The sequence below is a fragment of the Symphodus melops genome (assembly GCF_947650265.1).
Source record: "Symphodus melops genome assembly, chromosome: 10".
Taxonomy (NCBI): domain Eukaryota; kingdom Metazoa; phylum Chordata; class Actinopteri; order Labriformes; family Labridae; genus Symphodus; species Symphodus melops.
In genome coordinates this window covers 10,568,705-10,594,227 of record NC_136700.1, presented here as the reverse complement: position 1 = coordinate 10,594,227, position 25,523 = coordinate 10,568,705, and the positions used below count along the sequence as shown (strand labels likewise).

Genomic DNA, 25,523 nt, shown 5'->3' with positions numbered 1-25,523 from the left:
TAGCAGCTAATCTAATTGATAAGGCATATAATCTCAGGGAGCCACTGAACTCCACCCCTCGTGTGAGCAAACACCACACCGCTTTAGAGCTATGCCACATTCAACCCGAGGGGACTTGGCGCAGAGCTCAAAGCTAACACTGATAGTAAGTGAAGACTTGTTCCGTCTGACCTTCTGATTTGGCTTGTAGCCCCGTGTAGAAATACTCCCTTTCTATTATAGGACTTAGGAGCCCTGTGCGTCACATAAACCAATCGGAGTAGAAGAAAGGAAGAAGCCGAGTAGTAAAGACCCCTCTCTGGCAGCAGATGCAACAAGATTTCAACGGAAGAAATGACTTTGAGTTTGAGCAACCTGCTGGCTTTAAAGACATCTCACTGAAATGAAAAAAAGGTGGAGGAGAAAGCGAACTAGTGAACTGCATGAGTGCAAGACAGAAAATGGAGAACAATTAGGCTACTGCAGTTTAATATTAAATATTCACGAAGACTTGGGATCAATACCTGTACAGAAGGGAGAGATTGTTGTGAGAAGGATGGAAAACAGACACAGTTGTCACCTGTGATTTTTCCCACTGGATTTATTATCTTAATTAGAACATGCTAATGAATGTAGTCTTTACAAGAGGTCTGCTTTTTACTCCAGTTTGCTAAAAAATTGCCAGGTGAGCTGACATGACTGCTTGTTTTCCAGAAATTATTACCATTGTTGAGATAATTAGAAAAAAACACACATGAAATGTTTCAAACTAGAGCAAGTAGGATCATCTTTCAACAAACAAGCGAAAAAGTTTTTAACTCAACGCAAAAACAATAAGGACACTTAATAATAGCCTTGAGAAAATAATCCGTTTGTCAGCATTTTTCCTTATTCAGATCCAATTTCTGATCAATAGAACCCCAACTGTCATCAATATCTGTATGTTCAGTTGTATTTTCTATGGTGATGTGACTACACACGTCCTGCTCTCCTGGACCTTTCAGAGGCAGCTGATCTTGGCTCTCTATCATCTTGCAAACTGGTAAAGATTCACTCCACTGCTGGTCAGAAACATGACTCTCTGTGTTATATGGGCCAGGACCTCTGCTCTCTGTGGTTTGTTGGCTGTGACTACTGTCCTGGCACTGCCCTTGCTGAGTGCTGCTGCTGCTGCTGTCTGTTTGTGTACGGCCTCTTGTCCCCTCTCTTGACTTGCTGTCATGCTGCTGGCACCGTCTGATGTGGCCTAATGTGGTTTGGAGCTGATCAAGGCGCTGTGATACGTAGCGTCTCTTCAGTTCCAGCAGGATTGTTCCGTTACGACTGAGGCTTGGCATGCCTGTTGGTGTTGCGCTCTGCAAAAAAAGGAATAGATTATAGAAAATGTATTGCAGATGATGAGTGGTGAAGTCATGCATGCACACCAAAGCAATGGCGGAAATATGCAAATTCAGATATTCATGCATACTTATTTGCACATTTTCCTCTTAAGTCAAGGCTGAATGAGGGCAATAAACATCAATATGAATGGTACACATTTGAATGATTTGTTGCCTACATTTAGCATTGTAATATATTATCTGTAAGAATGAAACTCTGAGTGGTTAGCCTGTCAAACTGAATAAATTAGCATGTTGGAATCTGTAAAAAAAAATAAAAGACACATTTCTAAGCACTTTTCAACAGCTTTAATTTACCACACAGAGATAATTTACATCTATCTATCCAGCTATCTATCTATCCATCCATCCGTCTATTTTGGCTAATTACCGCAGTACTGCCAGCAGCACTGTCCTCACTCCATGTGCCCATTTTTGCTCTCTTCTGAAGCTGCACACTCAGCTGCAGGAAACACTCATTCAAGCGGTCAATTTCTTCCTCCACGCAGGACAGCTGTAGGCGAGGAAAATCTGGAGTCACATGAGGAGAGTAATTTTTCTGCTGATCGAAGTGAGACTTTGTGATTTGTAAATGAGTGATACCTGTATCGGTGTTCCTTTTGGTGGAAAACCTGCAGGAAATAAACAAGGCTTTTGACTTGTCTGACAAAAGACATGCTTTGGGGAAAATATCTCACTGGAATTTCTACAAATAGAAAAGACAGCATAACTAAAACGCCTCTTGTAATTTAGAATTATTGTGTCTCTAGTAGAGGCAGGGCCACCTCCTGCTTTCAGAATAACATCTTTGCTCATTGTGCATGGAGTCAATAAAGTCATGCTTGTACTGGGATATTAAACCATTCTTCTGGAACAAAAGCACTTTCGGTGATGAAGGAGGTAAAATATCGACCTCACTCTTCTTCTCCCCAGGACACCCCATAATGGTTTAATGATGTTTAGATGTTTTGACCCGGGAGAGATGGATACGTATCTATCTTTAGTCTGAAATCACAGTATTTGTTCATTAGTGTTTAGTGGGGCATTACGGGAGCAAAGTCAGTTTCAACGGCTGCGGGGTCGTCATTTGAAGGCATTAAACTAGTCTAATATAACGTGAAAGTATACAAGACTGCTCGTAAGACATGAAAAGATTTTCTATTGTTCAAGTGTCAATGGTTTGTATACCTTGCCTTTGCTTTTTTATGAAGTTACAATCAATTTTTAACTAAAAAGTGTGCTGTTGACAGGCGTGCAGGATGAATTGCAAACTGAAATTGTACCTTTAAAGTGTTATCCTGCAAAGTGCCACATTAAAAATGGTGCTAATCACTTTACAAAGTTAATCTGTATTGCTAACTGGTATTGCTATCTTTAGTAATATAAACAGAGCATTGCTATCTTTATTTATTTAAACTGCTACTCTGCTTTTTGGGTGTAAAGCATTGTTATTTATGAAACTAAAGTGTTGCCACTTACACCTTGTTTGGAGGTAGCCCAGTGAGTGTACAGATAGTTTAGCTTATTCAAGCTTAGTGAATACAGTTGTCTTTTTTTTATAAAAATAGCCTTAAGTTATTGCACATTTCATAAGGTTCATTCAAAGATTTTTTTGTTGTTGTATTTTACTTTTTCCAATATTTGGTCGGTCCAGTGAATTGCTGTATTCAGGGAAATTGTTTTCATTGATTTTACATGTGCGGTTAGCTAACTGCTTCTCTCTATAAAGGATGAGTAAATGTCTCACCTGTGTCTGGGTCCTCGGTTGAACTCTGTTTGAGGTTCAGGATGAGCTGCTCTAACTTGAAATATTTGTATTTCTCAAGTCTGTTGGAGGATACAAATACCATTTATTTATTGTATGAACTGAAAAACGTGAAATCGCACATTTTCTCAAACCAACCTGTTCGCTAAAAGATGCTCTGTGAAGTGCTGCTCACTGGGAACCCTAATGTTGAGAAAATCCTCAACAAATGCCCCCTGTTGCCCCTCTGAAGCATTACATTTTGACTGTAGAACAAAAAATTAAAAGTTATCCACCCCTGCACATGCACTAGGAGGTTATGTAATGTTTAAATAGCACTTACACACCTCAGATTTGCTCCATTTGAAAGTAGAGTTGAACAGCTGAAGGCTTAATGCTGAAATGGCCTCATGGAGAGCTTGCATAAAGCTCTGAGGTTTGGATCCTAAACAAAAAAAGGAGAACACACAGACACATTCTCCTTTTTAAATACATACATATACATAATATATAATCTTCTTTAAAAAATGTACATACATACATACATACATATACGTATGTAAGTACTGTATATTTTTTAAAGAAGATTATATATTTACTTATATACCGAGTGAGTTTGGCTGGCATAACTGGGTCCCATGACTCCCTCTGCCTAATTACCTGATGCTATGTAGGCCATTGCCTGTACAATTGTAGCCATGAAATGTCCGGCATGCTGAAGCTTTTCCTCTGACAGATAAAGGATGTGATTGGTCCGATCAAAATAGAAGTCCCTTGAGCAATGTGCCAGAAGAGTCCCTTCAGAGGAAGCTGGAGAAACAGGAATTGTCTTGGCCAGGAGCAGAAGCACAGAGGGGAACAGGGGGCAGTTTGCAAGCAATTGCATCATCTGGCAACCAAACAGGAAAACAGCACTGTGATTAGGTGAGAGTCTTTCCAGCGCAGTGGGGATAAGCTGTCCATCATGGTTGTCCTGGACAGAGAGATCTGTGGTTGCAAAAAAAGTAGAAGAATTACTTATTTTAGGCTTCATATTCATCATAGCAAGGTGCTACATTCATTATTAGCTCTATTGCTCTTCCTGTGGTAAGGTGTTGCATCCCTGAGGAGTCTTTTCTATCATATTTCGGTACCATAGTGGCCATTCTGATTAGCCTCAGCAGTGGTAAGGTGGTGTAAAGACTGCTGGATGTCCTGCAGGGTCCTGAACAGAGGAGATATGCTGACCAGCTTGGACAGGTCGTGGTCACTCAGACAAGGAGCTGTGCTCTGTAAAGGGACTAGGATGGCAGAGTCATGTCACTGTGGTGATGTAACATCCTGATGCTCTTTGACAAACAACAAAGCTTTGAATGTGTTTTTTCCTTACCCGGCTCATGGGGAAGAGCATCTGCTTTGGTCATACTCACTGGAGAAAACTGTGACACCATTCAAAAGAGGAACACACAGTCCATAATATTATTCCAAGATACGCTCAGTGCTGTACATTCTGGACAAGTGCTACTGCATTACCTGAGTATAACACATGCTTGCAACGCCAGCCTGCTGCTCACATTCCCTGGCATCGTGAGCACCAGTATGACAGTAAGGGGGAGCAGGCATGTCCTGGTTCTGCCATGCTTCTCCTTTTAGCCTGTATAAAAGAGCTTCCACTGACCTCAGAAGAGCTCCCAGTAACACCAGAGAACCCTCGGCTGGGGTGTTGGGCGTGTCCAGTCCAATGCATGACACAGTTTAGAGAAAAACTTTGAATAATTTATTTGGAAAAAAACAGGCAGGTGCATTCATGACTTCGCCAAATACATACAAAAGATAAAGGTATTCATATTCTTGCAGAGTGTTAGATGAGAAGATGGTTACTGCCCTCATATCCATACAATTATTTTAAAACCAGCTAACCAGTTAAGAATCAAGTGAAACAGCTTGCTTGCTGTCTTCCACCATAACAGCTCAGCACATCTTGTTTGATAAATTAGCACATTACTCACAACGCCACATATTGAGCTGAAACAATGTGCTTCTTTGGACTTTGTGTGATATTCCCAAAACATAAATCGTATCAATAAGAAGTAGAATATGAACAAGTTAAGGGAAGCGGTGAAAAAAGAAAAGAAAAGTTTTACCTTGTGTGTCTCTCTCTGCTTCACTGTTAGACGACTTATCTGTCATGGCATTATTTTCCAGCAGCTCTTTAAGATGATTCAGTTTTTTGCTGTCCATATTCTCAAAGACATTCTGAAAGGTGAAGATTTAACATGTTTCTCTCACGGCACCATAAAACAATACACATGTTAAAATAGGTAATAAAATGATATTGAAAATTATTATTTGATACAGCTCGCTGTTGCAAAACTCACCGTGAGGGTTTCAGTCTGTTGACAAATATTTCTGTAAAACTCCTGCGTGTCTTTGCGGTGACGGGCGAGTTGTGATGCGAGATGGAGGTTTTGATCCTCTAACTTATCGTAAAGAGTCTTGACATTGAAGTCCTCCAGATCAAAACGGCCAGACACACTTCCTAAAGAAAGCAGAAATGCAAATACCGCAAGAGTTGGAAATGGGCTGAAAAAAAAGGTCTGGGGAATTCTCAGCATGCCATCCTACAGAGTAGATGAGATACTCTCATGATGAATGAGTGTTTCTTGAAAAAAACGCTTCCCCGACTGCTCTCCATAGAGTCTTTCGAGTTTTTTTCGACAGTCCAGGATGGAGCATGCAATAGATGATAAGTGCTCGAATTTAAATTGCAGAGGCAAACTGGGGAGCTACAGATAACAGCACAAGTCATTAGAGTGTGATACAAGCTATTATTTTCTTTATCATCTATCACATTGGGAAACGGCTGTTAACTGCTACCTGGTCATGTGTGATGGTTTCATAATGAGTAGGCCAATGGACATTTAAACGCCCTATCAGGCTGCATGAATAATGTAGGAAGTGCACTTAGAGAGAAACATTAAGGACAGTTCTGCCTTATAGTTATTCCAATTATCACTGTTGTGGTAGAAAATCGGTGGTCAGATTGAAAGAGGGTGTGAGTGTTTTCAGTGAAACCTTTCTCATTTTCAATCATCAGTTTATTACCAGGTAACTGGAAGGTGTACAGAATGATAAAAAAAAAAAAAACGGTGGTTGGATTTATTAAATTCAAGCAAAACACGGTTGTAGAAAGTGATCTGGATATATTTACTTACGGCTGCCTAAAGTGGCCTTTAAAGGATGAGTCAGGAGCTTTTATCTAAAAAATAAAATATAGACTGACAAAAGTAATGCGGCTCCATCAACACTTCCATACATGTGTGGTGGTGACTGTGTCTGCAGAGACCCCGTCCTCTCTGTTTTTTTTTGTTGACGTTTTTAATTTGTTTCGGTCGACTCTGGACATTTCTGGGTGATTAGCTTGTGTATTTCCCCCAGCCAATGACAATGCTCAGATTCGTTTAGGAGTGGATACAAGTCAGTGATTGGACAGAGTGGCATAGAAGAAAAAAATATAACCACAGATAAAGCATTCAAAAACATGGGTTAACCTTGTGCTGGCTTTCACCGGCAGGCAGGTGCCCAAAACCAACGCTTAGCTTGTGCTATCCAGCTATTATACAGAGGAAAGAAGACAACTTCCTGTCTTATTGACTGAAATAACATTTTCATGGAGTTTATCTTGTTCGGAAGGAAGGTCTGTGAGCTTACCTCCTTTTGTTACAACAGGCTCCTCAGCCTCTGCTCCCTCTCCAATGCCCCTGCTGCCCAGAAAACCTCCATGGCTTGGAACAGCTATGCTGAAACATAGCACATTGACAAAAATATTTTACAATCAAAATATTATTCTGGAAGGAGGATGGCTTAAAAGCTATAGAAAGAGTACATACTTTATATGTTCTAATGGGATTCTTAACAACAGTTGGCTGACATTAATAAAACACACCAACAGTTGTTATGTCAAAACAGACCTTTCTGCAATGCATGTACAGTCCACTGGACAGATGGGCTCCCCGAGGCTGCGCCATTTTGGCTTCATTCTCCACTGGGAGACGAGTTTTGCTTTGCCAGGTCGCAGAACCAACACTGTGGTGGTCAAAACCACGACTACAACCAGCAGCAGAATCAGGATCCCTACAAACAGTTGGCATGATTAAAAAGTAAAGATTAACTAATTTCGAAGGTGCACCTTGATAAAATATTAAAAAAGACAGTAAGACTCATACCTGCTATCACTCCCCAGTCAGGAAGCAGGTTGAGTCTGTGCTGCTTGACAATACCGTGTTTGACCAGCTGTGCTGGAGTCATTGGCTGGAAGACGGACGCCCGAGGGTCACACTCGGTCCCCTCTTCGCTGACCACCACCACCAAACTCCACTCTGGGACCGCACTGTCAACAAATGTATACTTGCCCGTCTCTGTGAACACATGGGCAAAACTGTAAAAAAGAAAAGAAAGTAGTTTGAGATAAATGGTAAAAATTGACACAATATTTGACATGTAACCTTCAGTATGGACTCAACACCAGAACCTTGTAGCATTGACGCTTGTCTGCTTGATAAGTATCTGTAGACGTCTGAAGGCACCAAAGTCCCAGCTAGGGTTACTGTTAAACAGGTGATCTTTCTGATACACCGGGAAGTGGCTGTGCTGGCGGTCTTCATGATAGAAACAAAGTGAGTAAGATGTTTAATATGTAAGTTCATTACAATACCATCAGTTAACCAAAATGGGTCAGGGTTACCAGTTTGGTTGATAGTGATTCGGAAAATGAGCATGTCGCCAGAGGTCAGACAGGCAATGGGGTTTGGGATACGAGGAAGGACAGCTAAGTCTGCATCATCATCAAAGTTTGTCTCTCTCCTCTGTCTTGGTCTTGTATTGTGGAATTGCAATGGCTCTGAATTAAAGGAAAGTAGAGTTAATATGCTTTTGCTTGAGATAAAATTCACTTAAAGTCTTAAAGAATTTTGTTGAATACAGAAATCACAAGCTTGATAAGAAGCGTTACGAAAAATAAACTTAAATGAATACTGAACAAAGTTAACTCACCTGACAGGAACTGATGGATAAGTTCTTCCTGAGTGGGAATCCAACCAAAAACTCCTTTAGGGTCAAACTGCACCAAATGGATTTTACCAATATTTTTTGCATGGATATCTGGTCCTAAAATATTCATTAAAGTCTGGAAGTAAACAAAATGAGCTGATTAGTAACTGCCCATCCAACATTAAACCACATCAATTAGAGACAAAGTGGATATCATATAATTCGTGTACATAAAATGTAAATAAATGTACATTTGTGAAAATTTTTCTGCTCAACTCGTCTGATACAAAGGAGTATTAGAGCCACATTGGGGGGGATCTTAGATTTTGTGATTGAAGTCATACATTAAGGAGAATTAACTTGTAAAATGTAAAAGAATAGATTAGTAAAAAGAACAGCGGCTGTTTTATTTTGCAAAATAAGACTAAATCAACCACAGTACATACTCTCTTAACATGCACATTAGTGCTGCATGTTGTAAATTACAAACGTTATTGAACAATATGTGACTTTTGTGGGCACCACTTAAAACCTTTAGTTGCATGCAGGTAGAGGAAGTCTATTGAAGAATTATATTTTATCACTTTCCCCTTTCTGCAATGCACTGATAAAATCTATACTTGCACCATGCTGCTAAACCTCTCACTGGTGCTGAATTCTGCTTAATGCCCTCATTAAACTATTCTGAGAAGACGTCTTTTGGCTAAATCAGTATGACACACATGTTTGGTTATAGTGTTTTCAACAGAGGCAGGTAAACACAAAAATCAATTATCTTGTAATGTATTGCAAACTATTAGCTTGTCAGGAGACCTATTGACTCATTCCCTGATCCATACCATGCTGCCTCTCTCTTTGAGGCTCAGCAGCAGGTTTCCGTCTGTCGATATCTTAGCAGAGAGCCGAGGCAGCCTGGACAGGCAGGAAGTGTTGCAGAGCTCCTCAGCAGACACATATCGCTCACACTGACAGCTGTTGCAACCAGATTAGAGAAAATAGCATCACAGACTCTTAACCACTTTTACCACATTCAACCAAAGTAGAGCTACAGTTATTTGAAAATAGTTACGAACCAAGTATTGTGGAACTTGAATAAAGAAATACAAATGGTATTTACATGCCCATCTCTACATCCAGAGATCCTCCATGTGGTCCACAGGTGATATTACAGGAGTGGAGGGAAGGTGACACACAGTCTCTGGATGATGCCAAACGTACCTGACCTGTTACACATCGTTTGTTCACCTTATAAAAAACAATACACACACACACACACACACACACACACACACACACACACACACACATATGAACGCGCATACACACAGAGCAAACGTTTAAAATAACTTCAAACACAAAGACTTGCTGGTCATTACATCATACATGATAGAGAACCTTTTCCACTGTGACATTTTTTTTATTTCAAAATAGTCTGACCAGTCCGTGTTTTTTAAGTGGTTGAAAGGTTGTCGTAACCAAAATTGATGCCAACATTTTCAATGTTAAACAACAATTTCTGATATTTGAAAGATGCTGCTACAACTTCCATGTTTAGAATTGTACTCTAAAAGTAAGCAATCTAAGGCTTTAGTACGAGAACACATCAGTCCAGCAAACATTGATCAATTCAGATTTGTTTCCTGCTGTAAGTCTGTGAAAACTTTTGAAATCAAAGGAAATTACAAATTCAGACATTAAAAAGGTTTTTGATCTGAGACTCACCTCAGGCTGGCAGTCCAGCTCACTGTCGGAGGTGAAGCTTTTGAAATCTAGTTCATTGTAGAAGATGAAACCAGTTCTGCATAAACATGAACCATCCGAGGGGTGGAACGCACGATTCTTACCGAGGCAGGTGCAAGAAGAAGAACCTGAGGAAACAACAATACAATCAACTTAGATACTTTCCTATAAAATGTATTTATATTAAAATCGTTGAATGAGACCTTTTTTTTTTTTTTTTTTTAAAGGATAAAACCTGCTAGTGAAGTGGAGGAGCTGCCGCAGGGGAAGCAGGCCTTCTGAGCTGGCAGGTGGTTGAAGGTGCCAACTGGACATGGGTGACAGTCACCCATTATTGATTCACCGTGAGTCAAGTTTCCAAAAGTGCCAGGTGGGCAGGGTATTGGTTGGGTTGATCTCATGGGACAGACATGACCAAGAGGACAGATGTTACTCTTGAAGTGGTCTGCACCTGTGGGATTAAGATAAATTCAGACTTTAATTAGATTTAGATTTGACTTTAACACATTTCAGACACATAAAGTGAGACTTGGAACTTGTCGTGGTGTTTAGTTAAGCACCTGGGGGGCAAAAGTATCCTGGTGGACATGAAAGGCATTGCAGGACGGGAGAGAGGAACGGACGATAGGTGCCCCCCTCACACACACTACAGCCGATGCTTTTGGATCCTCTGAGCCCACTGGTGTTGATGGGCATGGAACCCCCCTCGCAGGACTTCATGGCAGAGCTGTTGGCTGGGCAGTAGTAGGGGAATGGACAGCTGTGGGGCAGAGCCACAGGGTTATTGACCAAGCCTTAACCTACACTGTGGAAGTTCTAGCCTCTTTGAAACCTTTGCTGTCATTAGGATATTGGATGGTTTATTCGTGCACTCACAGTTGTTTGGGGCTGTGATAGGACTGGGATCCTTCAGGGCAAAAGTAACCTTCAGGACAAATGGGAGGTTCAGCAGTCTGAGGTCCACAGAATGAGCCGGCTCGGCACAACATCTCTGAGACTGCACCTGGAGGATGAGCACAAACTAATTAAAGCAGAACTTCATCACTGCCCTTTAAGTACAAATTCCCTTATTCAGATAAAATATTAAAAGTCACTAACAGAGTCTAATATATAAAGTTAACACCATCAACTGCGCAGATAATCCCACCTATAGGGCATTGATATGAGGCCCTGCAGGGCATTCCCTCCACATTAGGTTTTCCTGTAAGCCGGGGATCTGGGCAGAAGGTCCCGGCTGCACATGGTTCACACTGGCTTGGTGCAGCCGCTCCAGGAAGGAGCCTCTTGGTGCCAGCAGGGCAGGGGATGGGGGGTCCAGACCCACTGCACCAAAAACCAGGTGGGCAGGGACTGCTGGAGTAGTCTGTAAGTCCTGGAATATAACAGATTTCTGAAAAACCTATTCACACTACAATTAAAAGAAAAGCTATACAGCATGTGCTGCATCATTATCCACACACATGGAGGAGACACCAAAAGAAAAACATCAGACCCTTTGGGCTTACTAAAAGGGGTTCAACAGATGGTGAGAGAGGGTTTTTTTTTTGTCATTATCTAAAAAGCTTATATTTTGCTATACCCAGGAGCAGAAGGAAAGGAGGCAAATCTGCTGTTATTCAACCTCAAGATAAAGTAATGCTAGTGTCAATTTTAAGTTATATTAAACATTCTTAAAGAAGATGAAACTTAAATTCAACAATGAATAATTTATTCATCCTCAGGTATCACAGGTTCTTCAGTCACATTAAACCTCCCTCACTCTTATCTCAGGCTCAGCCACTAGCGTAATAGTGTGCATACAAACTAAAATGTATTAAACTTATAAAGTCTTATCTTTCAAATGTTATGCCAATTAAAGTTTCAACCCACCGGAGAAGAGTTACCAACAGTGAGCACAGCCAAATAAAGAGTAATGGATAATAAAGGCATCTGCTACTTTTGTGTGAGTCATCTCAGTTCACGCTTTTTAATGAGCTTGCTGTTGTCTGTGTCTAAGAGATGTAGAGAAGTATCAGACCTGTGCTGTTACAGTGGGAACCAGGGGGGCAGGGTAAGCAGTCCCCCTTGCTGCTCGCTCCAGGTGAAGCTCGATAGGTGAACACAGGACACGGCCTGGGTCCCGCTCCTGCGGTGAAATCACTGCCAGGCACACCATCACAGTAATGACCTGCAGGACACAGATGAAGCACAGGGTCTCCTGCAAACAGACACATGTGAACATTAAAGGAATAAAAGGAATCAACGATATGGAGAGATTCATGTAACATTTACTACACTCTAGAAGATCTGTTTCAATACTTTATTAATTACAAGGCTTAGCGATAACTTGCCGCTGGCTACATTTCTTACATCGTCACCTTCATAAGCCTTGTCTTAGTTGAATATTCTCAAGGCTGTTTCTTGCTTTTCACATGTGCTTTCAACTCCATTCCCTGTCCTAAAATCCTACTGCTTTCTACTTATACTGTACGTGAAATTAATGCAATTAACTGCCTTGTGGGGTAGCAAGTAAGCCAGATGCTAAACATCCAATGCAATAGCTCCTCAAACTGCTGATCTACACTAAAGTAAAAGGTTATTACTTTCTCCTACTCTCCCAATATGTTTTTCTAGCTTTGGTTGTTTTACCCACTGTCTCCTGGGTTGGCTATTCTTGTTGTTGTCAGGTTGTAACAATGGCTACACAAAGGCATCCAACCACTCAGACATGAAGACTATTATCAGCTCATACCAGGTTTACACCAATGCTGAGGTGGGCAGGACAAGCAGTCCTGTAGGCTGGCACCACCTGGGGATGTTCTGATAGTATTTACAGGACACGACTGAGCCTCCGCCATGCCTTCAGGACAGAAGAAACCTGTCAAGGAAATACTTTTTGGAATAAATACATTTTAAATAGTTGAAAAGATAAAACATAAAATCCCCGAACTTGGAGATTTGGAGAGAGGCAATCTAAAAAGCACAAAAAAAAAAAAAAAAGGTTACAAAGAAAATATATTCAAACTGAATGATAACCATTGGTGGCTTTACAAAAAAAAAAGGAGGGTCAAAAAAGAATGGTATTGTACCTGGAGGACAAGGTCCAGCACACTGCATGCCCCACTGGCATTGTGTCAGGTTAAACATTGCTGTCTGAGGGGTGAACTCTGCACTCCCAGACACACAAAGATACCCTGCAGCACACACACCCTGGATCCTTCCACCCCTCAAGAAAAAAATAAAATTAAACCACATGACTCAGTGCATACACACAAAAACCATTCTGAGCACACACATTGAGAAGACAATAAGATACATGGTTCATTAGATGAATAGAATGACAATTACATAACTTCTAACATGTTCACCCCCTATCTACATTCATTACATCATGCATATTTAGGTGTTAATTTGGCTGCTTCGTGAACCATGACTCCTGAACACGAATTACGCCTGCATGCTGCTAATTGTGAGTATAACTAAAATAGAGGTGAGTGTTTGCCTTTGAGCGTTTGCCTCCATGTGTGTGCAGGAGTACAGGATGTACTTGTGAGATCTGCGTGTCTCGGTATATTTCTGCATGCTTGTCTGTGAGTGTGTGAGAGGTGTTCATTTGAGAGTTTTTGTTTGCCACTCAAGAGTTTGGAATGCATCCGGTGTACCTGCAGAACCTCCCAGGAGGGCAGGGTAAACACTCCCTCTCTTCTTGAAGCCCTCCGTGATTCGAATGAGTGTATGTCCCATTGGGGCAGGGCTGAGGCACCATGGTACCTGTAAAAAAAGATGAAGTAGAACAGACTGAAAAACAGGTTCATTTCATTTTTATTAACATTTTTTCCACCTTAATACAATCGAGTGTGCTTTTGTGTTTTATCCTCAATGTTATAAAATGATCACATTGAAATAGAAATCTTCTAAAGTCAAAGATAACACTTTTAGAGTACCTGGAGGGCAGAATGAGTGTGGTGGACAAGGCAATGGCTCTCCCACTATGGCCTCCTCGCAGTAGAATCCAGGTCGACATGGGATGCAGCTATCTGAGCCCGGGTTTGGCTGGTATTCTCCTGTGGGACAGGGCAGGGCATAGGCAGAGCCCTCTGGACAGTAGTGGCCCTATGAGAGAATGGATGTTACAAACAAGAATCAGAGGGATACTGTTTCATTAAGTAGAATATTAATAATACATATCATGGCATACAGTATGCTTCTCTAGGAAAGTACCTGTCAACTAAACAGTAACACCAATATGAAGGGAGGAACACTGAAAGATGATGTGAATAACTCTTACATTGGGACAGAGGAAGGCATATGGAGTGGTGGAGGAGAAGTCGTAAGGGCAGTAGAAACCAGCAGCACAGGGGCCACTGGGGTTGGACAGACCCTCAGTGGAGCAGTAGTGACCTGCTGGACAGGTGGAGCAACTCTCCATGGATACACCTCCTACAACAACACACACGAGTGAGGAAGTGATGTAAACCAGACATCAAGCTATTAGTGAATCATACAGTCTTTGACTTAAACAGGAATTCAATGCCTGTTTTTTTTCCAGCAGCCATACCGGTGGTGTTGCGAATACTGCCCAGAGGGCATGGAAGGGGAGAGAGGCATCCTGCTGGACAATAGTGTCCCACAGGACAAGGGCCATTCCTGGGGAAGTTCTCAGAGCTCAGAGGTGTTGGCTCCATGGCTCCTCCATGGCAGAAATAACCCTGGAAACAAAAGCCTGGAGAAGAATTAAAGAGATAGTGTTGTTGTTGCTTAATGACTTAATTGTCTAATTGGCTGCAAATTCTGCTAAAATTGAATAATAATGTCACATAATGTCTTTGGGTCCAGATACCTTGTGGTTTGGAGGCTCCAAATGAGCTACAATACACTCCAGAAGGACACGGTGCGCAGATGGACAGAGAGTGAGCCCCTGTCTGGTTGCTGAATGTACCCAATGGGCAGGGCTGAGGCAGGGCTATCCCAACAGGACAAACATGACCTGGGAAGAAAGTGTATTAAATATTGTCTAATCATGCAGGATAATCTATCTGATCTGATTTACACTGAAATGCACGCTTTCCATCCTCACCAGCTGGGCAGATCGAAGGCTCTTGAGTGGCTGAGGAGGAACACATGCTCCCTTTAGGGCATAATAAGCAGCGGGCTGCTCCGGGAGCAGGATTGTAAGTGCCAGGCTCACAAGGCACCTCATTTGCTGAGCCAACAGGACAGCTATGGCCAGCGGGGCAGAGGTAGCCATGGGAGCCTGCAGATGGAGTGGGACTGGAGCTGCCACCCGAGCATACATACCTTTAGGCAAAAACAGTGAACGCTGACTTCAAATCACAGATATTTGAACAAGCTGCTATTACATAGAATGGAAATTGTTAGTAAAAGAAGCATGTTCAAGCTAAATGTTTTTGACTCAATTTAGCCATCAATACTTGATTTAGTCAAAAGAAAATGTGTACAATTAATCTCTGATCACAATAAAATGAGCTTATTTCATCAAATTCAATTAAATCAAAAATAAAATATTGTCAGTTAATGAACTTCAAGTCCTCAAAAATGAAAGCAATTATTTTCGTTACTGGGGAAGATTAAGGAGAGAAAATAATTTGATGAAGAAAACTTCTTTCTGAACCGCATTAACTTTAATTCCTCCAAAGTGTTCTCATGTACAGCTTTTAACGGAACCATATTGAGGCACACTAAGGAGCCACAGGTGCTGGGAAATGGGTCAAGCACTAACTTTATTATTGCAGAGCACATTTGCAACCAAATGCACAACTAATCAGAGTGTTTTAATTATGGATCTTGTCCAGATGAAGACACCTGCTCCCTCTCCTGCTGGGTCTCAAGAGACTCTTGTGTAAATGGCATCTGCTATCCTTCATTATGTGTCTGATTTTGTAGTGTGTGTTTAATTGCTTTTGGTGTTGTTTTTTAACAGCAGCTATATTGGACCATATAACCATGTATTAATCCTATACGTACATAAAGGTTCCTTCTAGTGACAACGTGAGAAGATGAGGGCCTTAGGGAGAGAGTAGAAGCAATCATGTTTAAATGAAGAACAATTTCCTCGCTTTTTTTTTCTCCAGTCAGAACAAAAAAGGAGTCAAGAGAACAATGTAAATAATAACAATGTGAACCAAAAACATGGTGTGGGGTGTTTACACTCAGAAAGTGGAGATTGAAAACTTAAAACAGCAGAAGAGCAGAAATGTTTACCCAGCATGACATGGGAGAGCATCTGATAGCTCATTTATTGCAGGCCTGTCACAAAACAGTCCAGGGGGGCAGGGTGGGCAGTCATCCTCTCTCTTTAGACCTCTGTGGATAGAAAGAGAGCCTATGGGGCAGGGGAGAGGGTGGCCGGCACCAGGAGGGCAGTAGTGTCCTGAAGGACAGAAATGGCTTCTGGTAGAATTTCCCTGAGAAGAAAAAGATAAATAAAAACATGATGACACCGATAAAATGTGTACTTAAAGTGCAAAAGGTCCTTTAAAGTTTGAAGAGTTCTTAGCAGCAATGTTTATGAAGACACAACATTGCAAAAGTGCCAGAATGAGCACAGACCGTTGTGATCTTAGAGCCTTGCTTTTGGTGGGACTGAAAATTTGATGTTGAAAGTTACAAGTACATTACAAGAAAAGTTCACAACATGGCCCAATGGAAAGCAGAAACATGGAGTGAAATATGTAGCAAGGTCACATTGCATAGTAGATAGTGAATTATGCAACATTTGTACCTCATCTTACCTTACCTTATTGTAAAGTTTGACCTGAGAGTTTATTATTTCTTCTGTATTTGAGGTTAGTCACACAAGAGTCTTTAAGGCAGCATAAATTAAAAGACACGACAAGACAATTTTCCCATAATGTCACTGTTGTAGCTAAAGGGGCTGTGAGTGGGAGTGAAAATGGGCTGTAACAAGGGGAACACAGTCATTATCAAAAAGAAGTGCATGCAGGCAAGCTGCAAAGATTATAGGGTCAAACATATTATGAAATGTACTCTGGGACAAAGAATCTATTAACTGAATACTAACTGACCAATATCGCAGGGTTTCATTCCAACAGGAGCGAAAAACAAAAGAAGGTCACCTGATCTGTAGAGTTGGAGCTTGTTGATCCAGCAGGACAGAAGTATCCTCCCTCGCAGAGTCCTGTTGGCTGGGATAGACCAGGGTGAGAGCAGAAGGTTCCTGCGGAAATCAAAGTAAAGAGGCAAACTTTTTTCAGATATTATTGGGGGTTCAGTTATGATGATGCAGAACAAAACACTTATCCACATGAATACCAGCAGGGCAGAGTAGGCAGGACTCAGGACCAGAGGCTCCCAGCTGGTTCTGCACAGTGCCAGGTGGGCAGGGGAACTCGAGTCCAAGAACCTGTCCTCCAGGACAGTAGTATCCAGGAGGACACAGTGTAGGCTGAACAGTACCGTCAACTAAGCAGCACGAACAATAAATAATGAAAACGGGGTAATGGAAAATGCATGTCAAAGACTGTTAGTGTTACATACAAAGATTATGATTACAGAAACTGATGTTTTGTAAGATATCAAGGACCTTGACACTTGGTGAAACTGCCTTCCCGGACTGAACTGTCCATACCATCTTAGCAAAGCCACAGTGGGTGCGTGATGGGTTGAATAATATAACTGTCCCTAAGGCTGAATCTATCAACAGACTGGATACATTAATACAGCATAATCACGGCCGTGGTTCTACTCTGACAGACACACTGAGACTCTGTGCAGGCTGAAAGGTAGACACTTTATTGTTCAAGGTGGAGCCTTTATATACTGTTCAACAGATGTCACAAATTCCTTCCCACTTTAGATACTTCTGTACATGGTATGAAGAAACACATCTCCTTGACAAGAATGTCAAACCTCTATTTGAGGAACACTTCAACATTGTACTGTCAACTGAGGCCGAACATTATACTTTTAGAATACCTCTAATGACATTCTTTTCTTCAAATATGGTCATAGCTTCTCCAAATAGATCGTAGTCTGCTCACAGCAAAGTCACCTCTACAAAGTGTAACCACACTGAACGTATTCACAGAAATTCGTACTATCAGTGCGTCATAACTTCAGAACTATGAATGTCTATGTAATGCAGAGGGGGACTGCCCTTCTTTGAGCTTTGCTGTAGACTGTACTCACACTCTGCAGCTCCGATCCTTCTACTTGCAAGAGAATAACAAACTAACAAATATTACTGAAAGTCTCAAAGATCTTTTATATTGGCATTTCTCATTTCCAAACTTGAGAATGTCCTTTACTTTGAAGGGATACAATGAGTGTCACAATTTAAGTAATGGACTTTGACAGAGTAATAATCAGTCCGATCAGCACAGATAAAGACAGGTGTGACTTTGGTGGGCTGTTCTAGTTTTACCCCGAGAGGATTTAGTCCCTGCTTTAATTAGTAAAACCGTGTGCTTCCCTAGATTTTAGACTGTCCCTGTGGAAAAGGAGTGAGTCTGCTTCCTGCCTGTTTTTTAATAAAACGTGACCATATGGTGCTTCTAAAAAGTCTTCAAGTATCTCGCTCAGCATTGTGTCCTTTCGTCATGTCTGTGATCATAGCTGTGAACCTGATTACAAGGACTTATCCTGTGGCTGTACTGCATGCTAATCAGCAACTGCGGCAGGAAAATAAAAGACTTGCCACCCCCAAGTGTATCATCTATGCGTTTTGATTTGATGTGATTTTCGATGGATTGTTGTGGAAAATTATCTCGCTCATCTTGCAGCAGATAATTCTACCTTGACAGTAGTATCCAGGGGTACAGGTGGTGCAGTCTTCTTGCTGTGTGTTGCCTGATTTAGAGCTAAATGTTCCTGCTGGACAAGGCAAAGGGGCTGGTGTTCCATGAGGGCAGAAGAAACCAGCTGGGCAAACAAGCTCATTTGCTCTACTTGAGCCCCAGCTACAAAAGAACCCTGCCCAGCATTCACCTGGAGTGTAAAAGGAAAAACACGTTCAAACTGCGGATAGTAAATACAAAGAAACAAGAAATTGAAATAAAAGCTCCCGCAGAAGCCTTTAAATTGCACGATTTAAGAACTCACTGTGTGTCTTTAAATGCATCTACCTGCTCTTCGTCCCTGTTGGCAGAAAACACCAGGTGGACACAAAGACCCAGTTGTGTTGTCAGTGGGGTTTGGCACGATGGCTCCAATCAGACAGAGAAACCCAGCAGCACAATCACCTGAAGGCTCAACCAAACCTTCAGATCCACAAAACTGGCCCGCTGGACACACAAGACACTCACCTGTGAAAACAGTTTGACAGCTGTGACCTGAGACCAAACAGGGAAAACAAGTTATCTGCCAGGTGAGATCAATCAGTGTCTCCAGAACGGCTGGATTTATTTTAACATCCTTTATATGCAGCTTGTGTCTCTGTTGCTGCCGTCTACGAGTGCCTTGAGAATCTCCCATCTAAAGTAACCAAACTATTTCTCAGTCAGTCCTGTAATACTCGCTCGTTTTTAATCAGTCTTTTATTGTCAGTCTCCTTTGTTTCTCTTTAATGTGTTGTTTTCACAGCCTCTCTGTTAAACACAGAAGCAGTCTTAGAGGGATTGTTCAAACCTGTTCTAAGATTATTGCTGTTAAACAGAGAGATTTCAACTATTTCTGTAACCAACAGAACCTCAGGAAGGCTGTGAGTAGAGCTGCAGCTATCGAATATTTTAGTAATCGAGTATTCTATCGAATATCCCGTCGATTAATCGAGTAATCTAACAAATCATACTTTTGCTTAATTAAGGTTTAACTCGTCTTGGGTCGTCCCTACAAACCTGCTTCTTTGCAGTTACCATGGAAACGCCTGCTTGTTACAGCCAACCACCTCTGCTCTACAGCTGCTGATGATGCTCACCATATTACTGACAGGGTCCCAAATTCACTTTCTGATTCACTGGTCAAGGCGGCAGGTAGATGAAAAATACAGGCCAAACATGTTTTAATGGCTGAAATAACAAATAGTGTTTTGTGTAGCCTACACATCTGTTACAGTACATTTAATTGAGAAAGCATTATGTTCTGTTGAATCAATCACAGAATCAATCATTATGTCAGATAAGGAGATTGAGAAACTTTAAATATATATGTGCTAAATTATTATTCCACAAACAAGTTCTGTCTTGATTTAGCTTTGAAGACATCAGACATTTCATATAATCAGCCTGTTCATTATTAGAAGTGTATCTCTGTCTGCTCCTGCAGCGCGTGCATTCAGCGCGCTCACAGACTACAGAGACCATAGACATACGTCTATGACAGAGACTGTGAGAGGACGTTGCTATCGTTATGTTAGCTGCAAACACGGAGAGAGTGAACGGAGAAAAGCCGACTGTTTGACCGGATCACGTGTTCCCGACTCGGTCGTATGGATCACAGATCAACTGTGTGCTGACTAAAAGTTAAAAGGGGCACGCCGCGCTCGTGTGTGCGCGTGTTAGCGCTGTGTGTAAGGGAGAGGAGCTGGTAGCTGCAGCTACATTAAACGTGTTTTATACTCAGACCAAAGTTTTGATGACGCAAAAAAACTAAAAAAAAACTTAACGAAGCTTCGAGGCAGCGAAAATTCCTCGATGAATTTTTGTAATCGAATTATTCGAGTTATTCGAGGAATCGTTTCAGCTCTAGCTGTGAGTATTTCATCTTCTTTTATTCATGCACTCTTCAGTGATCTCTCTCTGCTGCCATCACAATGTTGTTATGATTTACCAGCCTGTAAAGCTAACTAACTAACTACTGGAAATCGTTCATCCGCTCTGCGACCAGATTACTGAATGCTCCTTACCACTAGTATCTCCCTTTGGAATTATTTATATTTTAACTTCTTGTGAAATCTGTTCTTTGGACGTCAACTTGTTTTATTCATATTTCTGTCTCTTATGTACAATCTGCTACACAACACTTGTCCCAAAAGGGGATTAATCTAGCTGTTTGAATTGATTTGAGTATTTATTGTGTGGTCATATACGGTTTTAAGTTCCTACTTGTGGTGGTGAGACCCTGTCTGGGGCTATATGTGCCTCTGGGGCAGGGGAGAGGCCGACTGTCTGGTCTCTCTCTCGGACAGACATAGCCAGCAGGGCAGGGCAGAGGACTGGAGACCCCAGTAGAGCTCCCCCTGGTGGGGCTGGGACCTGGGGAGTGGCAGATGAACCCTGGAGGGCAGGGATGACACTCTCTCTGGCCAGATAAATCCTGGAACCAGCCTGGCAGAGTCATTCAAACCGGGGAAAAACATCTTCAGAAAGGACGAGGGAATGTGAACAGACAAATTAAAGTCTGTTTAGCACACTTTAGTTTAAACCTTTTTTTTTTTTTACCAAATGGGCATGGTTTGCAGTCATCGTTGCCTTTCCCTCCGGTCTCATTTTGGAAGGAGCCAGCTGGGCAGGGTGAGGGGACACTGCTGCCCTCCAAGCAGAAGTGGCCTGCTGGACAAACTCCTCCAGTTACACTTGATATTGGAGTGGCAGTATGAGACCCCTCTTGACAGAAGAAACCTGGGGAAAACACTTCAATAAATTGTTTTTTAAGCTACACTTGTGAAGAAAAAAAAAAGATAATGTCTCAAAGTAGCCTTTTTAAATCCTCAGTCTAACATCTGACCTGGCAGGCACGGCCCAGAGACTGCAGAGAGGCCGCTCTCTGAGCAGTAGAAGCCCGGACTGCAGCTCTGACACTGAGCCTCGTCCACAAGCCCGCTCTGCTCACTGTCAAAACATGTGAGCATTTTAATAAATATCAACCGCAGCAGTTGTCAAGTGCTTTCACATCATTCGGACACTAATTGCTCAGTCTAACACCACTGAGGGCGCTTCACGTCACAACCTCAAAGCATTTGAAAAGATAACAACCCATAGTACATCTCCTGTTTTATCACTCTGTTGTGTTTATACTAATAAAGGAGGAAGGCGAGCATGGATCACTACCTGATAGAATGTCTCTGGATTCATTTACATCTTTAAGAAATTAATTATTGCTTCGAGCTTCGTAGAGGACAAATTAAGTCACAACGACTGTAATTGCGTAATATCAGCGGAGTTTAAATCCTGATATGTCTTAATTTGGTGTGTAGTAGTTACAGAGAGCGACAAGCACCTGAAGGTTCCTTTCGGGCATGGTGTTGGTACTGACGTCCCCACAGAACAGAAGAAGCCAGGAGGGCATGGAAATCCACTCACACCATCAACTGGAGAAGATGTCAAGGCTCCTCCGACACAAACAAAGCCTGCAGCACATGGCCCACTTGGGAAGGTACTACCTTAAAATACAGTAACCCAAGCAACAATGTTATCACTCTAATGGCAAATTGAATAGTTTCAGACATATAAAACTTAATGTATACGGCAGCTGCCTGCATGGTAGATAGCTGTACAATAGACACAAGAAGTCAGGAGACGACGCGTCGATGCATTGTACCTGTTCCTTTACAGTACACCCCAGGGTCACACAGTGAGCACTGCCATTCCTCAGCGAGTCCTGACATGTTTCCATATGTCCCCACAGGACAAGGATGTTGATTTGCAGATCCCCTTGGACAATAAAATCCTCTCTCACATGGAAGTGGAAGGGTCATCCCTGATGTACCGATGAAACACTGCATTTATGTGCAAGGCTGCTACATTTTTTTTAGTTGTTGTAATATTAACAATTTGTCAACCCATCAGCTTTTACCTTGATCCTGACAATAGAATCCGGCAGGGCATGTCTCACAGCTGCCCTGACCTTGTCTGTGCTGGTAACTGCCTGGGAGGCAGGCGCTCTGTTTGACACTGCCCTGGAGCCATCATTACATTGATTTTATTCAACTTTATATCGGGGGAATAACATGCATCATCAGACGTCAACATGGAGCAAAAAAAAACAAAAAAAAAACACTGGAAACTGAGACAGACGCAGCATGGGACAGCCAGGACTGAAAAACAGGAACTACGCAGCAATTGGTTCATGTTATGCAGTAATGCGATTTTCATGACAGAATGAAAGCACAGCTGAAGAGGAAAGTCTCATGCAGAGACATCACATATAATATTCAGTAAGGATGACTGACAATAGCTTTAAGATAAATACTAGATGACTGACCTTCTCACAACTATGTCCCACTGGGCACAAATGTTGTTGTGGTGTCTCTGAGCTCTGTCCTTCAGGACAGTAGTAACCTTCTGCACACCGGCCACTTGGCTCCGCTTTTCCTCTCTGTTGGCAGTAGTGACCCGGGGGACACAGCTGGCACGACTCAACTGTAGATCCACCAAGGAAACCTGAGAGAAAGCACAAAGCATTCTTATCGGAGAATCATTTCATAAGATGACATAAATCTTTCCTGACATGTATGGTGTTAATCTCTAAACCCATGTGTACACAGTGTTTGTTGACTAGGAAGAAAAGACAGTCACTCAAGCACACTGCAAGCCTGTTCAGTATGCGTGCATACCAACCCCTTCATAAGTTTCTAATTCATAACCATACAAAGGAGCCGTAGCTCAAATTAAGAGGGTTCAAGTTGTCCACCGCCAGACAAGAATACAATTACACGATTAGAACACTTTGTTACTGAAATTATTCATAGGCGCCTCGGGGAGGGGAAACAGCCTCCTCGTATTTCTCTGCATCGCTGAACTGCAAATATATACAACAGTTCATGTAAGGACATAAGGGAACAAAACTGACATTGTGAGCAACGTTGAGGATTAGGTTTTGTACTTCCTGGTTTAGTATTGTGTCTGATTTCCAGTTCATCATTAATTCATGAGGAAGAAACAAGGAGGGGATGGCTGACGAATCACTCCATTCAAGGACGGAAAAACATTTAGCACACATGTTTCTGTTTATAAATGAAGTAATAGACAAGTTATTATGAGATGAATCATAAAAATACAGCTTTATTATAATAGAGCAATATCTTACTTTTTATTGTTCCCAGAGGGCAGGGCAGAGGAAGAGGAGTTCCAAGGGGGCAGTAGTGTCCCATGGGGCAGGGAATGCTGTGTTGGTCTAAGGAGCCTTCAGGGCAATAATATCCTGGAGCACAGGGCCCTGCAGGAGCAGCTAGCCCAGTCTGGTTACAGTAAGAACCAGCCTCACAGGGCTGCGGAAAGGCAGAGCCGAGGGGACAATAAAAGCCTGAAAATAACAAAAAACAAAAGTATCGCTGAGATAAATCAACTTCAGCAAGGGCTGAAGTCCAATCAGGAGGATTACTGTTTCTTACAAAGTTCCTCAAGAGACAGAGGATTTTCTCGAACTTTTTTTTACTCTCACACTTTTATTTTGTGCTTTTTTTTCTCTGTACGGTTAATCCACCAGTCATTTTATGTTTCAGGAGGCAGCAATTACTTAGCAGCACGGATTCAAATCAGATCCTTGCTTGCCTGACCTCAGCTGTATTTTTATTGCTGCGTTTTATATGTGCATCCCCAACAAAACATCTACAGCTCCTCAAACTGGGAATTGTAACTCCCAACATTAAGCCTTTCTGGTCTTTAGGTGCGAACACTTGAATGTTCAAAATACATTTTGACTTATGCCTGGTCCACATGTACTGTAGGCGGGTGTTTCTTTAAAACAGATTTTTTTCCTTATCAAAAAATGATTCCTTCGACTCACACTAAGTTCTAAAAAAAAAAAATGATAATGTTCCTGCTGTCATGAGCATGCCAGGGCAAAAACGATGACATGCAAACATTTTCATACCATTCCTCTGCAATGACCATTTCATTTAACAAAGTAGTCCATTTAGGAGTCTCTGCTCATCAACAATGTGGGAGAGAAAACACCTTGAGACTGCATTTTTAGTATAAGCATGTAAAAAGCCCATTGGGCAATGTTAACAGTAACACGAGTTTGGTCACATCTGTTGATGCACTAATCTCGTGTAAATAAAAGTGATACATCAATTAGGGGAGACACTCACGCACAGTGTGGAGTTACAAGCCCATAAACACGTCAAACAGAGTTCATGACAATCTTTACCCTAGAAGTTAAAACATTGTTTGAAATTTCAACAAAAGGCCAAAATGCACACAGAAATGTTGTTTTCAAAAACACCTGCTGACGTGTGGACTTGGCCTCGTTCCAATTTTTTTCTTGCAGCCTTTACTAAGTTACTTTAGCGTGAAGACAATTTCATAATGGAGATGAATTGAAATATCACTTCTAATTAACAATACTAACAAACCAAGACCGAATATATCCAGGGTTCTCATGATGAAGTGGTTTTCTGCTTTAGTCTTCAACACAGACCGGACAGATAAAATGAAATCGGTCATACGTCTCAGCAATTCCAGTAAGTGGGTCTTACATGTCAGAGCAAGACGGATAACTTGTGCCTTCGGGTATGAACAAAGTATCACATCGCACACACAAGTTGAGATACGATGTTAATTGGATTTACCCACCTCTGGGGCAAACGTCTCCTCTGTAGGTGGAACATGTACAATGTGGACTGTTGAGATGTGGTGGTGAGTAAGTCTTAGCAAGGTCTGAATCTTCCTGTGGTGATGTTACCTTTTCGATCCAGCTGACATCCTCTCCTATTATAGAAAATGTCAGATAAAGCTTGAAAGATGTCTTAGTTAATAGCTTTGTCTTGCAGACAGGAAACAAAAAAAGGAGCCATTTTCTTCATCTACCTGCCG

General features: G+C 41.7%; 2 protein-coding genes across 3 annotated transcripts in view; both read right to left on the bottom strand.

Annotated features, from left to right (window-relative positions):
- Positions 1 to 539: 539 nt before the first annotated feature.
- LOC306830714 (uncharacterized protein) lies at positions 540 to 25,523 on the bottom strand. 2 transcript variants are annotated; one of them, XM_079354339.1, is made up of 48 exons: positions 25,284 to 25,523; positions 23,794 to 24,009; positions 22,969 to 23,147; positions 22,561 to 22,663; positions 22,306 to 22,464; positions 21,985 to 22,147; positions 21,493 to 21,596; positions 21,207 to 21,386; positions 20,871 to 21,092; positions 18,954 to 19,133; positions 18,625 to 18,702; positions 17,143 to 17,292; positions 16,947 to 17,047; positions 16,072 to 16,274; positions 14,927 to 15,147; positions 14,690 to 14,836; positions 14,408 to 14,572; positions 14,138 to 14,289; positions 13,794 to 13,962; positions 13,512 to 13,620; positions 12,939 to 13,075; positions 12,602 to 12,727; positions 11,888 to 12,067; positions 11,018 to 11,242; positions 10,747 to 10,873; positions 10,431 to 10,630; positions 10,106 to 10,321; positions 9,853 to 9,998; positions 9,248 to 9,375; positions 8,970 to 9,102; positions 8,134 to 8,266; positions 7,826 to 7,981; positions 7,613 to 7,739; positions 7,308 to 7,519; positions 7,053 to 7,215; positions 6,793 to 6,881; positions 5,460 to 5,620; positions 5,226 to 5,337; positions 4,615 to 4,796; positions 4,472 to 4,520; positions 4,236 to 4,382; positions 3,763 to 4,089; positions 3,450 to 3,547; positions 3,262 to 3,368; positions 3,106 to 3,185; positions 1,962 to 1,990; positions 1,750 to 1,872; positions 540 to 1,334 (listed from the first exon to the last, which is right to left on the bottom strand). In XM_079354339.1, exons 2-48 carry the CDS (start codon positions 23,855 to 23,857, stop codon positions 855 to 857), a joined length of 7,242 nt encoding a protein of 2,413 aa, XP_079210465.1. In that variant the 5' UTR covers positions 23,858 to 24,009; positions 25,284 to 25,523; the 3' UTR covers positions 540 to 854. The 2 variants fall into 2 exon arrangements, with proteins under 2 accessions (XP_079210465.1, XP_079210466.1); XM_079354340.1 differs by lacking the exons at positions 20,871 to 21,092; positions 21,207 to 21,386; positions 21,493 to 21,596; ... (4 more) ...; positions 23,794 to 24,009; positions 25,284 to 25,523 and having other exon boundaries at positions 541 to 1,334; positions 18,625 to 18,816; positions 18,931 to 19,012.
- LOC306829996 (uncharacterized protein) overlaps positions 25,111 to 25,523 on the bottom strand; it is a gene marked incomplete at its 3' end in the record, with an annotated part of 30,026 nt that continues 29,613 nt past the window's right edge. Inside the window, exon 56 of the mRNA XM_079353213.1 lies at positions 25,111 to 25,115. Coding sequence (XP_079209339.1) covers positions 25,111 to 25,115 — 5 coding nt within the window. The remainder of the gene's footprint in view (positions 25,116 to 25,523) is intronic.